The sequence below is a fragment of the Melospiza georgiana genome, chromosome 3, assembly GCF_028018845.1.
Source record: "Melospiza georgiana isolate bMelGeo1 chromosome 3, bMelGeo1.pri, whole genome shotgun sequence".
Classification (NCBI taxonomy): Eukaryota; Metazoa; Chordata; class Aves; order Passeriformes; family Passerellidae; genus Melospiza; species Melospiza georgiana.
The window spans coordinates 67,525,521-67,540,492 of NC_080432.1; the positions used below are offsets into that span (position 1 = coordinate 67,525,521).

The window sequence follows — 14,972 nt, forward strand, 5'->3', positions numbered from 1 at the left end:
CTGCCAGAAGCAACAGGAACAATTAGATAAGGAGACTTTGTAGGTTATGGCCCTTGTGGAAGGCTGGTTGTGTTAAAATATGTTAACACTGTCCACAAGTCACAATCAGCCTCAAAAACAAGTAAGCCATGGTTTGTTTTTTGTACCTTGACATAAGATTTCTCAGTGTCCATAAGTTCTTGGATGACTTTCCTCAGTCTGTCTGCATCAGAAAGGTGGCGAGCCAGTGGTCGTGGAGGTGGATCCTGGTTGTCCTTCTGTCCTTCCATATTGCTTGCTTGGACTTCTTGGAAGTTTCGGCACAATGCACTGATCTGCTCTGCGCTCTGTTGAGTGAGAAGAAACAAACAAGCAATGATATTTTAGAATACAAGTTGTACTACAACTATTTCAAAATTCCTCCAATTTTGCTCCTGTTGCAAATTCAGCATGCCATCGATTTTTGTCAGATGTGTATCTTGACAGGTTTGAACAGCTTTAATTTATAGCAGAACCAGATCAGAGCAGTAAAAGGAATTTAAAATTGCTAGTGATTTTCCAGCATGAATTATTTTCAGTCTTCAGATACAAGTTCATAGAGTGCAAAAGATGACAGAGCACTCGGATATATCACATACTTTGATACTTATGACACTAGCTTCACACTGTTTTGCACCTCTCTTATTTTGCAACACTCACTGCATCAAAATGGAAAGAATAAGCAGATAAATATCTTATAAGCATCCACAATAATTCTTTTGTATTTCATCTCTAACATGTATTGTGTGTTGTCTTGTTGCTTTCTAAACAATGAGACATGAGCCTGAGGGTTCAGATTCCCGTTTCTAGGGATGTAAAAAGATGGTCAGATATTTTCTTTCCAAGGAAACAACTACATATCAGGATCCTTTGCTTTCAAAAAAGGTAAATGGAAAATTAATATTTGATATTCTTTAGAAGAATTATTAAAAACAGAATAAATAAAACAGAAAATTTTCAAACAAGATAGGAAGTGAAGATACAATGACAACAGTTAATCTTATAATGCAAAGATGGAAGACAAGGAGATATTTCTGACACTATGAAATAAGTATGATATTTGCTCTTATATGACCACAACTAATATCCAAGAGCAACTTTTGCAGGCCATATTCTTCAATGCTCAATTTGAAATTATTCCACTGTTCTCTTTCTTACATAGTGTTTCCCTGGAAGCTAAAACATTGCTACCATTACCCAAATCTATGTTAACAGCATTCAGTATCCACATCTTTGTAGTACATGAAACAATTCTTTAGTGCTTCTGTCATTCAGACATTTGCACAAACTGGACAGTTGCATAAGCTGTGACATTTATCACCTTGTATTTAGCAAGTGCATTCAAATGAGGACTACATGAAGCCTGCCTTATTTCATGTGTCAGTCCTTTTATAGTGATATCAGGACATGAGTGCATTTCAGAGTTGTCTTAATTTGCACTTTATTTATTCCACAAGCTCTTTCAAGTCATCCTTTTTGGGTGTCCTGATTCACCACTGATCACCTGTGTAGCTTGGTTTACCAACACACTAGGCCATCAAATGAATGAATGCAAAAGTTAATCTGAAAATGAATTGAGCTATACCAAGTCTTTCAGTAAATTGGAGGCTAAATGGACAGGCAATATTTAATCTCAACCATTCCTGTGATTAAACATCTATATGATGAAAATAAATGTCAAAATGTCAGATATTTGCCATGTAGTCCATATTACTCAGCTTCCCAGCTCTCAGTTTTGAAAAATGCCACCACTTAAAAAAAAAAATGAAATTACTTTCCTCACTGATATGTGGAACTTTCTTCATAATCCAGTATAATAACAGTTTGCAGGACTATGAAATTTAGATACATTTAGTATTTTCAACACTTATTAGGACCGAAAAATGGCAATATGAATTGAATGGTGTTTGTTAGAATTATAGCTCCACACTGATGGAATAAATTTTAAAACTGTAGTCAGTCTGTGACACTGAAATTAATTAGTGGCTTGCAAACAAATCCTTTAGGAAGTGGTGTGTGGGTGTGTGTGTATGTGGGTTATTTTAAAGCAGTTTCTAAACAACTGAATGCCAAAGCACTTCACTTCTGTTTTCTTTGTTTCTGATGTCAGAAAGGTTTGTATTTATATGAGAATGTTTCAGATTTTACACTCTCTACAGCTCAAGATGCACATGGGCAGCTTGATTTACATCAGCCTGATGACTGATCAAGGACATTGGGATCAAGGATGCAAGGCAGCCTATTCAAAGCAAGTCACAAGCATCATCATCAGACACAGTTTTACAAGGAAGAGTTAGAAGTCCTCTATTCCTCCTCAACCACCTTTGCATACAGAGCAGGCAGACATTGGGGAATGTGCTATTTCTACATCCCCTGAGTTTTGGGGTCAGTGCTGCATCTGTCATCAAGAATCACTGTATGGGAAAGCATATGGAAATAGATGATACTCCTCCATATAAATATTTTTTGATCACCTAAGCAATATAATTTTGCTGTCAGAAATTGTTTTGCATAGCTGGCCTTAGCCCAAGGCGCAGGATTACCTCTCTGTACTGCCGACAAGCACTGATTTTTATAAACTTTAATATGTTCCTGGATTTGTTTGCAAATTTGGCATTAAAAATATTCCCTCTTGTAGAGGGAAGAGTCTTCCAGACCACGCAATATCCAGATCTCACTCTTTGTACCCACTGTGGTATTTACACTTGGCTCTAAGCAAGCATGAAATGCTACTTGGTCACAGTGTTTCACATGCACTCATATACACTGCATAGACCACAGAAGATGAAGGAACCCATTCTGCCAATGGAACCACTGGTTCTTGACAAGGAGCCTGGTATAAGTGAGAACATAGCAACAAATAAGTTAACAAGCATAAAACAATTCTTCCTCCATGTTTCTTCCCAAAACTCTCTTATCACCCAGGTCGGGATCTCTACCCTTTTTCCCTAGTGTTCTGGATGCTACTTTCTGCCTTTGACAATTTCCTGCTCTTTTAAACTGTTTAAAACAGATCCTTTCCAGAAAGTCTTGAGTGACAGCCCCTAGGATCAGCTCTTTTACATCTGGCATGTGTGGGCAGGAGAGGCTCAGTCTCTGTCCTCTAACTGGGATTGCCCTGCAGCTGGGATTTCAAAGCCATCTGGACATTCTGGATGTCAAATCAAAACTTGGTAGTCCAGTGCCCTTAAGCCCAGAAGTCTCAAAAGGAACTCCCTCTTGATATGACACACATCCATGTCTATCTTGAATTAAGGAGGGAATTAACACTGAATTTGCTCTGATCTTGACATTGCAATGGTTAATACAGGCAGATATGACTCTCAGATAAAACTGATCAATTCCTCAAGCAAACAGCTGATTTTATTTGCACAGGACCAAGACTGTTTTTACTTAGTAAATGGAAAAAAAATTGTTTATGCCAACCTTTATAGTATGCAGCTTATCAGAATAAAAACATTTAAATCAGTAAAAAAGAAAAGTCCAGATAACTGACTGCAGACGAGGCTGCAGCACAGCTGGGAACAGATAAAAGGCGAGGAAAAACTACAATAGAAGCAGTAAACTTCCTCCAAAATCCATTACTTGTGCTTATGTATGCTGCTTTCAGCAACATGTACAGGGGACTAAAAGTGGCTTCAGCTCACCTTTGGCACTGAAGAGCAGACAGATAAGGCTAAATATAAAAAAATTTAGACTAACAGTGTTAGAGGTGGGAAAGAAAAATGGAGTTTATGCAGGCTTAAAGAGAAAAAAACCCCACATATATTTCAGGGAGAAGGAAGCTAAGGAGCACTGTGCTTAACAAACTTTATGGTTTATTGGCCATATTCAATATTTTCCAACAAAATTGTATAAACTATTCTACAGATCTACCAGTCAGGGGAAGCAACCTCCTGACCAACATCTCCTGGCCTCTTAGAAAACAGAAAGATGTGTATAAGTAGCCTGGAGAAACGTTTCTTTCGTCCCTGCATGTTTGAGACTCAGACTTAAGGTTCCATGTCCTTCTGCAAGGAGTAATCTCTGTGAATGTGGACTGCTCAAAGTAACCTTTGGAAATTTCCAGCCCACAGAGATGTCACCTTGAGCCACGGCAGCCAGCAACCACAGAGGTGCTTAGATGGAGATGCAGCACATTCCATTTTCAATACTAGTTGCAATAAGAAATATTGCCGATTATTCCCCTAAAGTGAGGAAAAAGATACTCTTACAAGGATGTCTTACAGATTTTCTTTGCTCCTCAACATCATTTGAGGTTGTGCTATCCCCACCAGAGTAACAAAACCCCATAAAATTAATCAGTGAGAGAGCAGAAGACATTAATCAGCAGTGGTTAAGAACTAGCACAACGATTTCATGGCTATCCTGTGACTTTCTACTGAATTATACTGACTGAGCATAAACGCTGCACAAGGTCAATTAGTGTTACAGGGTCCCTGCACACTGCTGTTTACTTTACCCTCATTTACCCCAGTCTGTCAGGGTTTGTTTGAAACAGTGATGGAAAGGATATTTTAGTACACTTAGAAAACTCTACACAACTTAAGAAAGACTCCTTGGTGAAGTGAAAGCCATGCCTTTGAAGAGCGTTCAGGATTCAGTATCCTTGTGCAGGACACACACTATGGGCTGGATCACCAATCCTTTGAACTCTCTTCCCTAAGAGGAAACATGCTCAGAAACATCCTGCAGAAATAGATTATAGAGTTGTTCCCTCCAAACATGAATAGCTAACATATCAGCTCTATCTGATGGATGTATTTCCAGGAAGACTGAATGCACCAGAAGAAGTACAATTACATGGAATTTTGAGCAATGAATAACTAGCCTGGGACACCTTTACATCCCTCTCTCTGTGCAAAAGGAAAGCTCTTGGAGATGCCCATCCTTTTACTTTGTGTGCATAACTCTGTGGGCATCTGTGGCATCTCCTCATACTGGGAAGTATTTTGTAACCAAGCAATATAAAATGCTAGAAAGTTGAAGGCTCTAGCTTCCTTAAAGACCACAGAAAAAAAGTTGCTTTATGTTAGAGATCAATGAAGTACCTCACTCCTGTAATTTGTTTATTGAAACTGAAAAATGACAGCAGAGCTTTACTGAAAAATACTTTGTGGCATTTTCACCACAGAAGTCTGGGCAAAAGTGCTGCTCAGCTTTCAGCAACAGAAGCTAAACCAAAGCAGTAGCCTCAGCCATTAGTTATCTTCTGCTCCTTCTTTTCCCAACTCCAAGGCCACTCAGTATGAACTTGTTCCTGACTGATAATAAAATTATGGGGTCTGCTTTGTTTCACTCTGTCTCTTGCTTGTCTTTTAATAATAATATTTAAAACTTTGCTAAAAGAAGGGTATTTTTTTCAGTGTTTACTCAGTTGCTTCATAGAAATATGTAAATCATAGTTGGAGTTATGTTTTAAGGAGGGAAAAGCAAATCCTCTGCACCACAGGATTAGAAGGTGCCCTGCTAGACACACTACTAGATCACACAAAAGGCAAGGAATTAACAAGGAACTTTTGTCTTTGAGTTAGAATTTCCCGATTTCAGAGAGATTTACATTAGCAAATCAGCCTGTTAACAGAATTGGATGTCACAAACCTCATTTAGAATTATCACAAATACTATTTGTGATAACAGTATTTGTGATAATAGTGAGGGAGGGGCTGCCGACCCAGTATTTCCTTCCAGAGAGCACAGGGTAATGCCTGAAAAAAGGCTGAACATACAGCTGTGTAACACAGCCAAGATGTAACCCACCTATGTGGTGCCTGAGATATTGATATTTGCATGGTGGAAAATCTTCCCGCTCACCTGCCACACAGAGAGATGCCCATCTTTCTCTTTGAGCACAGAAGAACCATCAGTGGTGACTGAGGTACTTGACCAAAACTCTTGCTATAAACCAAGTCATGCAGCAGGCACCTGGGCCCAAGAGCCCAAGCACTGACCATGTCCCCAGGACAAGCAGCAGCCACTGAGTTCATAGATGCAATGCTCAACTTCTCTAGAATCAGTCTCCAAAGTCATCTGACCCAACTCATACCAAAGTCAAAAGCAAAACAGAAGTGACTTCCATCACAGGACGCTAAATCCTGACTGTACAAAATGTAAAGATGAGAGCATCAGGAAAATAGAAAGAGGAACCCTGACAGCCCAGGTCACAAAAAGGAGAGTCTTATAAGGCAACATCAAAGCACACAATAAAAATTTTCCCAAACTCTGGTTTTGTAAAAAGCTGTCAGTTCTTCCTACCCCAGGTCCTTATCCCGATGTTGTCAATTTTTAATGCAGGAGGCTCATGGTATTTTTCTGCAACCTGTGTAACACATATATACATATATACATGTACATATATATATATACACACATATATATACATATATACAGCCATCTGTGTAATACATATATTTTGCCATCTTTACCTTGATTATAGATCATATTTTTCCCCTCCCTATTTCCACAATACTAACTTGATTCTGAAAAAGCAGAGAAACAGTTAAAATATTCATGCTGCAGTTATTTCCAAATTTCCATGAGGAATCTTTTTAAAACCTTCCCACTTCTTGTCAAAATATGGATCTTACTTAGTCCTTTCTCTGAGAGATGCAAGAAATAACAATTTGCTCGAGCCCAGCAGCAAACAGTGCAGGCAACCAACCCACCCTTCCCTCCCCCAAACTTCAGAAACCCCCAAACCTTTTCCCATGCAGAGCACTGGTACAAACTCAGCCCCCAACTACACACAGTGAGAATCCATCATTTGATGACTAATGCTGGGACTGTCATTATTTATTAGGCACAGGCAGCCTGGATGCTCCTGCAGCCCCATCCTAACCCCAACCCCAGCCTAATTAAGCAGCACCCCCGGCTGAAGGCACGGCAGAAGCTGCAGAACTCACCACAGAGAGCATCCTGTGCAGGGAGCCGTAAGCTGCTGCTGCCTGCTGCTGGGTCTTGCGAGCCAGCGCCAAACTCTTAGCTCTGGCTTTACTCCTCCTGAAGGCGGGCATTGCGGCTCGGGAGCGCAAACTTTGCCAAAGGAAAGAGCCCTCGGAAGGAAGCCGCGGATGTTGTGATCCCCCACAAACACACCTTCCCTCTGAGCTCAGTTTCTCTTTTGTGCCAATTACCCAAAAATCAAAGATGCTGACAACATCCCAGTGAGAGGAGGCTAAGCAGCGTTTGAGAGTACAGACAGACCTGCCATGCCTCCCTTTATTGCTACAAATGAAGGAAAAACATGCTAGATGAGAAGGTTTTTTTACAAACAGCTTGATGTGGTGAGTGCAGGACAAAGTTCAGTTATGACAAGGGAAGATGGGTTTGATCTCCCCAGAAATATACCTGCCTCCCTGCCTGTGAAATTTACTGCATAAACAAAACATCAGGTGCTTTGAGAAAGTTAGCCAAATACCTAAAAATATCTAGAGGGTGCTGACTGCCCTGAAGGTCAGCATAATTTGTCAATAGCACTGATGTTCTGTCAAGGGTATATGCTGCTAAATGTTGAGGCATAGAAATGCTCTTACAATGATAAAATGAAAAACAAATAGGCAGCTCTCTCGATATTTTTTTTATATAATTATGCTTGTCCTTTGTTTGAACTTTTTAGCCATAATTACATCAATAAAAAGAAATTTAAAATGAGCTCACTAATAAATTCAGGCTTGAAAGTAAGAGTTCTGATGGTGACATATTTATACAGAATCATTTGGGTCTACAGATAGATTACTCTAAGAACAATGCAGCTTTAAATAAAACATTATAGGACATGACAACACTGAACTGAAGAGATAAAAGACTGACAAGCAATTCATTAATAAAAGGAGAACTACACCAGTGGCATAATAAAATACAGCAACTCCCATGTTGCCCCTATCACAGCACTCTTAAGAGTGCAATGAAGCTGAGCTGTAAGGCTTCATTCAACACTGCCCCCTTGGCAGCACCTACTGCTCCCTAGGAAACCCTTTTCTTGAACCCCAATGATACACCAAGCCTGGGTATCTGTATCCTTGGTTATGAGTGCACTGCTTCCAAGGTTTCAAGGATGTTCACCTTCATACAAGCAAGGGAATAACACAGCTTTCTTCTTTAATTACTGCAATTAAACTTACATCCATCTCTTTCCAAATCATTAGCACAACTTGACAGCTCAGCATTTGCCAAACTGTACACTCAGTCACTGAGAGGCTGCCTATCAGAGGAAAAATGATGCTGGAGCCCTGAAACAACATGCTGCTGATAAGACATGCAGAACACATTACAGCAGCAGGAACCTCTTGCTTAGCAGATGGACTGTGCCCTTTCTTCCTCTTGGAGACATATCAGGGTCACTGGGGGAGAAGACTGCAAACAGAAAATTGAGGAAATGGTCTTGAAGGAGCAACAGAGGTTTTGCCTGCTCCCTAACATTTCATTTTTCAGTGGACGCACAGTCTGGTTTAAAAATCCAAATTCATAGATTGCTGTGTAGCATGTACATGGTTACTGTTCTTATCCACCATTAGTACGTGCCTCTGCAGTAGTCCACGGATTGTAGGGATCCACAGAGTAAGTCTGAGGACATGAAACAAAATTAAATAAGTAGTTCATGGAAATTAAAAGTTTCAAGTGCTGCATATGGCATTTTAAAAATAACACAGGCCAGGTCACTAGATTAAGATTAATAGAGTGTATTAAGAGTATAACTATACTTTCTAGAGAGCTACTGTTTCTTTGTTTTCTATCTGCATTAGTTGTGGCACTTTCAAGCTCTATTTTTTCTAATAGATACATCTAAAAACACAGCTCATCCACTGGGACTGAGAAAAAAAAAAAAAGAAGGTTGCTAAATTTCAGGTACAAGCAATATCGTCAATCTTGATGAAAAACAATGACAGGCCTTTTTAATTCCATATTAGGAAGTTATTCTTCCCCAGATTTGCTAATTAAGCCTGCATTATTAGCTAGCCATATGCCAGCTAAAAGATGTTACCAATTAACAGCTTTTTTTTAATGTGTATTCATTAGAAAAAAGACAATTATGTTTCAGTAATCTTTCCATCTCCTATTGAGGAACTTGGACAAATCAAAAAGGGGAACAACACAAACTAAAGCAAAGCAAATGAATGAATGCTTTTCATTTAGCCTTTCTTTTTCTCTAGAAGCACACAAGCAGTACTCAAGCACTTTTCAAACACAAGTGAAATAATCCATCACTGTGAAATATTTTTAAGATCACTGGAAAAATGACATAGCCCTGTTGTTTGTTCCTGTGTACTTTGAATAACGCACATTCCCTTTACCGACATCTGGTTTTCATCTTTCCATTTCAGTGGCACCAGCCTTGATAGTTACCATAACAGTGACATCCTTCATAATACGGGCTTCCCTCTATTGTCCCCATACGTGTAGGTGTGCTTATCTGCCTCCAGTTCATTTCCCATCCTGCTTTTGCCCTAAATGCATCAAGGTAAAAGGCTAATTTTGCTCCATCAGTGCACACTTTGAATGAAAGGAAACACTGGCTTGCCCGCAGGACAATCCCGAGCTCTTGTGGGCTGCTTTGTCACATCAGCCTGGACCACTGGTGACACAGAAGCATAACTCATATAACTCACACAACATACATATGTAGACACACACGCAGACACATATATTTAAAAATATACATGTACTTACCCTGCACTAACAGGAGCTCTGCAATGTTAGTGCTCTCTAAGCATTATAAGCTCAGGATTAATACAGCTTGCCTCCAGACCTCTGCACTGATCTAGAGGGAGTCTTTTTTTTACTTTTTATAACTGTGGGTGGATAATTTTTCTGCATATTTTCCTGTCATGCTTATTAAACTAATAACATGGTTTTCAAAATCCCGTCAAAATGTATTTTCAAAGCATAATTGACCACAGTGAAGACACTTGCTTTAATTCCAGAGATTAAAAAAATCAGTTAGCATTCCAAATGTTTAAAGTGAATTCTTGTTTTATTTTAAATTTCAAGCATCTTAAATATTGCTTGCAACACTCTCACTCAAAATGTTTTGCGCTGAATGCAAAAACTTTTCTCAAGTATTGCGTTAGAAACTGTAGCAACCACTGAGACATTATCTTTGCAGTTGCACTCATGTTTCACAACACAGTTTTGCAGTGTGACACCTTTGGAGGCAGAGAAGGCAACGCCTATCCGTTCTTGTTAGTAGCCAGCATTCTGCATTCCAAATGTTAAAAGATGCAGTAACTTCCCCGTAAAGACAAATATAGATTCTCTGAACTCTACACCAACCTCTCCCCTGGTTTTGGCAAGGCTTTGTTTAGGAACTACAGGAGAATTCCGCTGTCCCAGAAGGAAATAATCACCGTGTGAGAGGATGTCTATGTCTGCTCACAATATGTTAACAAGAGACAACAGGTAACAAAACCTGAAAGTCTGGTGGAACTTCCCTATGCATCTGACTCAACTGACCCCTTATCTTTTTTTTTTTTTTTTAATTCTTCTGCCTCTTCCATTCTTTCATGTACCTTTTTGTTACCTTTTATTTTGCAGAATTTGCTGCAGGTAGCAGACATTTTTCAGTTTTGGTATTTCAGGTCTGCCTTTGTTATTACATGTTCCTGACAGAGCAAAATAGGAATCAAAGCTTTATTGAAGTTATGATGGTATCCAGGATGCAGTATTTATCTGAAATCCTATACTGAAACTTTGTGCAAATTTAAAGTGACTTTGTGGGCTATGGGTGACTGCTGGGCACATCATATACCTTGGCACACACTCAAATTTAAAGTGACTTTGTGGGCTATGGGTGACTGCTGGGCACATCATATACCTTGGCACACACTCAAATTGGGTTTAGATGCTTTTGCATCACAAGGAAAAAACACATATGTTACTATCAACACTGCAACTGAACAGTATCTTAATATAAAAAAAAAACCAAACCACCAAATATTCTGCAGCTGGCAGAGAGGTTACCCAGTTCCCTGTGTCTATCAGAAGTGTGATTAGATATCTCTGCCTTTCATTGCAAAGTGAAACACTGGCATCATATCCTGCACTGCAGGTGACCGGGGCTGCTTTTGGAGGCACAGGGTGGTGGGCTCCAGGCAGCTTCCTGCCCTTCATCACTGAAATCACAGTTGTCTCCAGAGACACTGCTAACCATATCCTGTTGCAAATATTCAGGGCCCCTGTCATATGCTTCCCTTTTCATCTGCAGGTAAGCCTTATGGATTTTTCCCAGATGACTACAAAGAAAATCTGTGTTGTAAGTCCTCTCCCACTGGCTTCCTTCATTTGCAAGCATCAACACAACACAATTTCTTTTCCTGATCAAAACCATCTGTATGTTTTACATCAAAAGCTGTCTCAGTACTTTTGAGAGGACGTTTTCTTCAGTTGGAGGAAAGACAACAAATACCCCCTCCTAAGTCCCAGGGCCTCAATGTAACAGCACAAAACAAAGCTGCACCAGGTCACACCTCTGCATGCAGGAACTGCACATACTGTGCAGACCCTTCAGTACCCTTTCTTGTGCTTCCCTACCAGTAATTATGCAAGCAGGTCTCCATCCACAGCCTGACCTGGTTACAGGTTCACACTACGTACAGCACTTTGCATGCTTTAAGCCTTGTGGTTTTGCAGCTCCTTCGCTGTGTTAGCCAAGATTCACAGATCTTACACTTGAATTTTGGGCCATCCATAGGGGATGCAGAACTCCGGAATCAACACAACAAAGTGAAATCCAGGACTGGGCAGTAGCACTCACTGGTAGGTTTAGGCTTTCTGTAACCTGTAGTCTACCAGTTCTGGTGCCTTCTCTGAGTGATAGATTAATACACTGAATAATTAATCTAATTAATTAGATTAATTTGCAAAAGTCTTATGAACTTCTGAAGGACCACAGTTTCACTGATACCCTTCTCAAAAGGCACAGGAAGAGAGCAGGGGTCCAGCAGCAGGTCCCCACTGCTGGAGCCACCATCTCTGGTAGGATCACCGTAGGCTGGGCTATGTGTAAGGGAAGCACAATAATTAGCAAAACTCCCCACAGGCTTGTCATGCTTTCAATGCAGAACAGTCCCCTCCAGGCACAAATGAATCAAGGAAACCACTGCTGAGAAACATGCTATTTTCCCGTGTCAGCTCTGAGATTCCCTAAATGCATGTCACATCTGGAAGAAAATGACACTTGGATTGCAGAGGCTATACATGATACCATGTTGTTAATCCCCCTCCTACAAAGTAAAAAAAAAAAAGGATGTTAATTGCAGACTACTCCCCAGGCTTTTTGGATGTCATCAACTGCTAAAAAGAAGTTTTCATGATTAAAATAAAGGAAAAATCCTTCATGTCCTATGGATGCTGAGTACACCTTGAGGCAGGCAGCTCTCCTGCAATTAATGACATGCTGTGCAAGTGGGAACTGCCCGGGCAATGCAAAACAGAACTAATGAGAAGCCATCACAACATTCAGCTGGAATTGCCTCCATGCAAGAAGTGGGTATGGGGCTCTGTTGAGCTTCTGGTCATTTCTACTAGGTTTTCTTTCAGTGGAGCTCAACAACTTGGTTAGTACTAACATTCCCTTTCCAAGGTTTTTAATTTTTACAGGCTGCTTAACAAAATTATTTCATGTACACTGCCTATATACACACAGTCAGACGGGTGATCCCATACCCATCTCTGAGAGTGATGAATGTCATCACCAGATCAAAATAAATAAATGAACCACCTCATATATATAATAACATATGATCCATATAAAAAATAGGATTACATTTACTGACAGCAGCAATAGAAAGCAGTTGGGTGTGTTCTGAACAACAGTGCCCCAAACTACTCCAAAGCCCATCTGCTACAGATCACAATGTACAATGTTTTCTAGGTGATAAATCATAGGAATACATCATTACCAGCATCCAGTTGCATTCTTCTGGAAGAGAAAATACCATTCAAATCTTCCACAAACATTGAACAATTGCATGAATTTTCTGTTGGGATTGGACTGAAAGTATGAGTAATGATTACCAACTACCTTCCACTCCTGCCATTCCATGGCAACTACCACAGTTGCCCCTTCCTCTCCCCAAAAATCCAACCATGCTTTTTTTCTTTAACAACTGAGCATTCAGGCAGACAAGCAATCAGATACATTTTCTCTCATCCTGGTTTGAACTTAGACCTCAATATATATTGTACCTAGGGATTTTAACCCTTGAATTATTCTGCATCAGAAGTTGATGGCTGTGGTCATGCTACTAAAGGAGGGGTTTTGAAAGCAGCTTTAGAGATTTTGAAGACAAAATGCTAATTTCTTCAACTTATGAAAACCACCCTTCCAGTTGTGGCTATGTTGTATATACAAGAGGCCAAAATTGCAAAAAGCAGAAAGCTCTTTACAATGCTCACTGATTTTCATTACAGAAAGAGCTGTGTGAAATCAGCTAATAGATAACAGAATGATTTCCTTTTTGAAATCCCAACACATGTATTTTGCATCTGCTCAAAGCACTGTTTTGGGAATCTTCCTAAGGTAGCTGCATGATGTAAAACTTGGAAGATGAGTTTGCTTTCTGACCCAGTCTCTCTCTGCTTTCACACCTCCTGACCACCATCAGATATGAGCAAATGAGCTGCTCAATTGCACATACACTTTTGATTGGAAGGGCTACAAAAAAACCTGAACACTTGCCCAAGTCAGGCATATGTGCACGTTGGCTCCTTGAACACGAAAAGCGGCGCTGTGTGCAGGGAAACCAAAAACCAGAATTCTCACCATGGTCCCAGACATGCCGACTTCCTGGAAATGTACTTCTCACTGCACTGGCCACAATTGGCACCACAATAAACAGAACACACAAGCTTCAAAAACACTGCAAGGATGATTTGATATTACACAGGAAACTCAAGTATCCAAGAACAAGACTTCTGAAACACACAAGGACATATTTTTTCTACTTTCTTTTTGTTTGCTATATCTGTAAAAATGGGTATTTCAAGTAGGGCCATCATATTGACCTAGACCTCATCCCCATGAAAAGCTGAAACCATTGGATGAAAATGCTCCATCCTGTAGTAGATGCAGGTTTGCATTTGCCAAAAGCGTCATGAACTCCACTGATCAGACTTGTCATGGATTCTCATTTCCTTATCAGATGAAGGAAAAGGGAACATGGTCATCAACAGGAGGGAAAGATTAATTAGTTGAGATAATCTAAATAAGCTCAAGCTAGGGAAAGGTGTTCTAGGATTTTTAACTGTAACTTCTGTTCATTGCATTAAGAATGGTGTTCTCAAGGGAAAAAAAATGGGGTTTGTCTCTGCAGTGTATAGATTTCTTTTTTAATAAGAGATGATGGGGATAGATTTGTCCTCATATACACACATTCATGTATGATCAATAACCCGTGCTGAGAGTAAAGTGACTATTTCAAGAGGTAACACCAAAGGCAATTTCCCCAAGTTTCTATATTGAACTTATTCCCAGGACCAATTTTCCTTCATTGTTTGAAAGAAATATGGAAGCATTTCAAAGCCTTACAAAGTGAAACCAGTTGGCCATTCTTTAAAAAGCCAATTCTTGTTAACATTCAAAGTTTCTCACACAGCAGCTTCCATTTCTGCACGTGCAATGTTAATTTTTGAGGATGCCACCATAAAACAATTCAGTATTCATTGACTGTTTCTTTAATGATTAAAAGCCATCACACTAGCTATTTTTACTGGGTTTCTTGAGTTTCTTAAAGACCTCTAAGATACAGCTGAGGATATAATGAAGTTATGTGAAATATTTGCAGAGAGTATACCCTAAGGTTTTTCTTATGATCTGTAAAATACTTAAAGTGAAAATACATCTTCCCCTTCTCAGACATGCATTTATATGAAGTTACTTTTTTATGTCTGTTAGATTTAATGTGATTTCAGAAATGTGTCTCTCTGATGACACTCAAAAGATTTAGAGCAACCAAGAT

The 14,972-nt window shown here is 39.7% G+C and overlaps 1 protein-coding gene across 5 annotated transcripts in view; it reads right to left on the reverse strand.

Moving 5' to 3' along the window:
- Window positions 1–14,972, reverse strand: part of TIAM2 (TIAM Rac1 associated GEF 2) — an 88,250-nt gene that overhangs the window by 12,403 nt on the left and 60,875 nt on the right. For 4 of the 5 annotated variants that reach the window (XM_058020802.1, XM_058020800.1, XM_058020801.1 and 1 more), the window contains one exon: window positions 147–326. In XM_058020802.1, the coding sequence (XP_057876785.1) occupies window positions 147–326 (180 nt within the window). Of the gene's footprint in view, window positions 1–146; window positions 327–6,920; window positions 6,974–14,972 lie in introns of those variants that run through there. The other variant, XM_058020798.1, reaches the window with a different exon arrangement.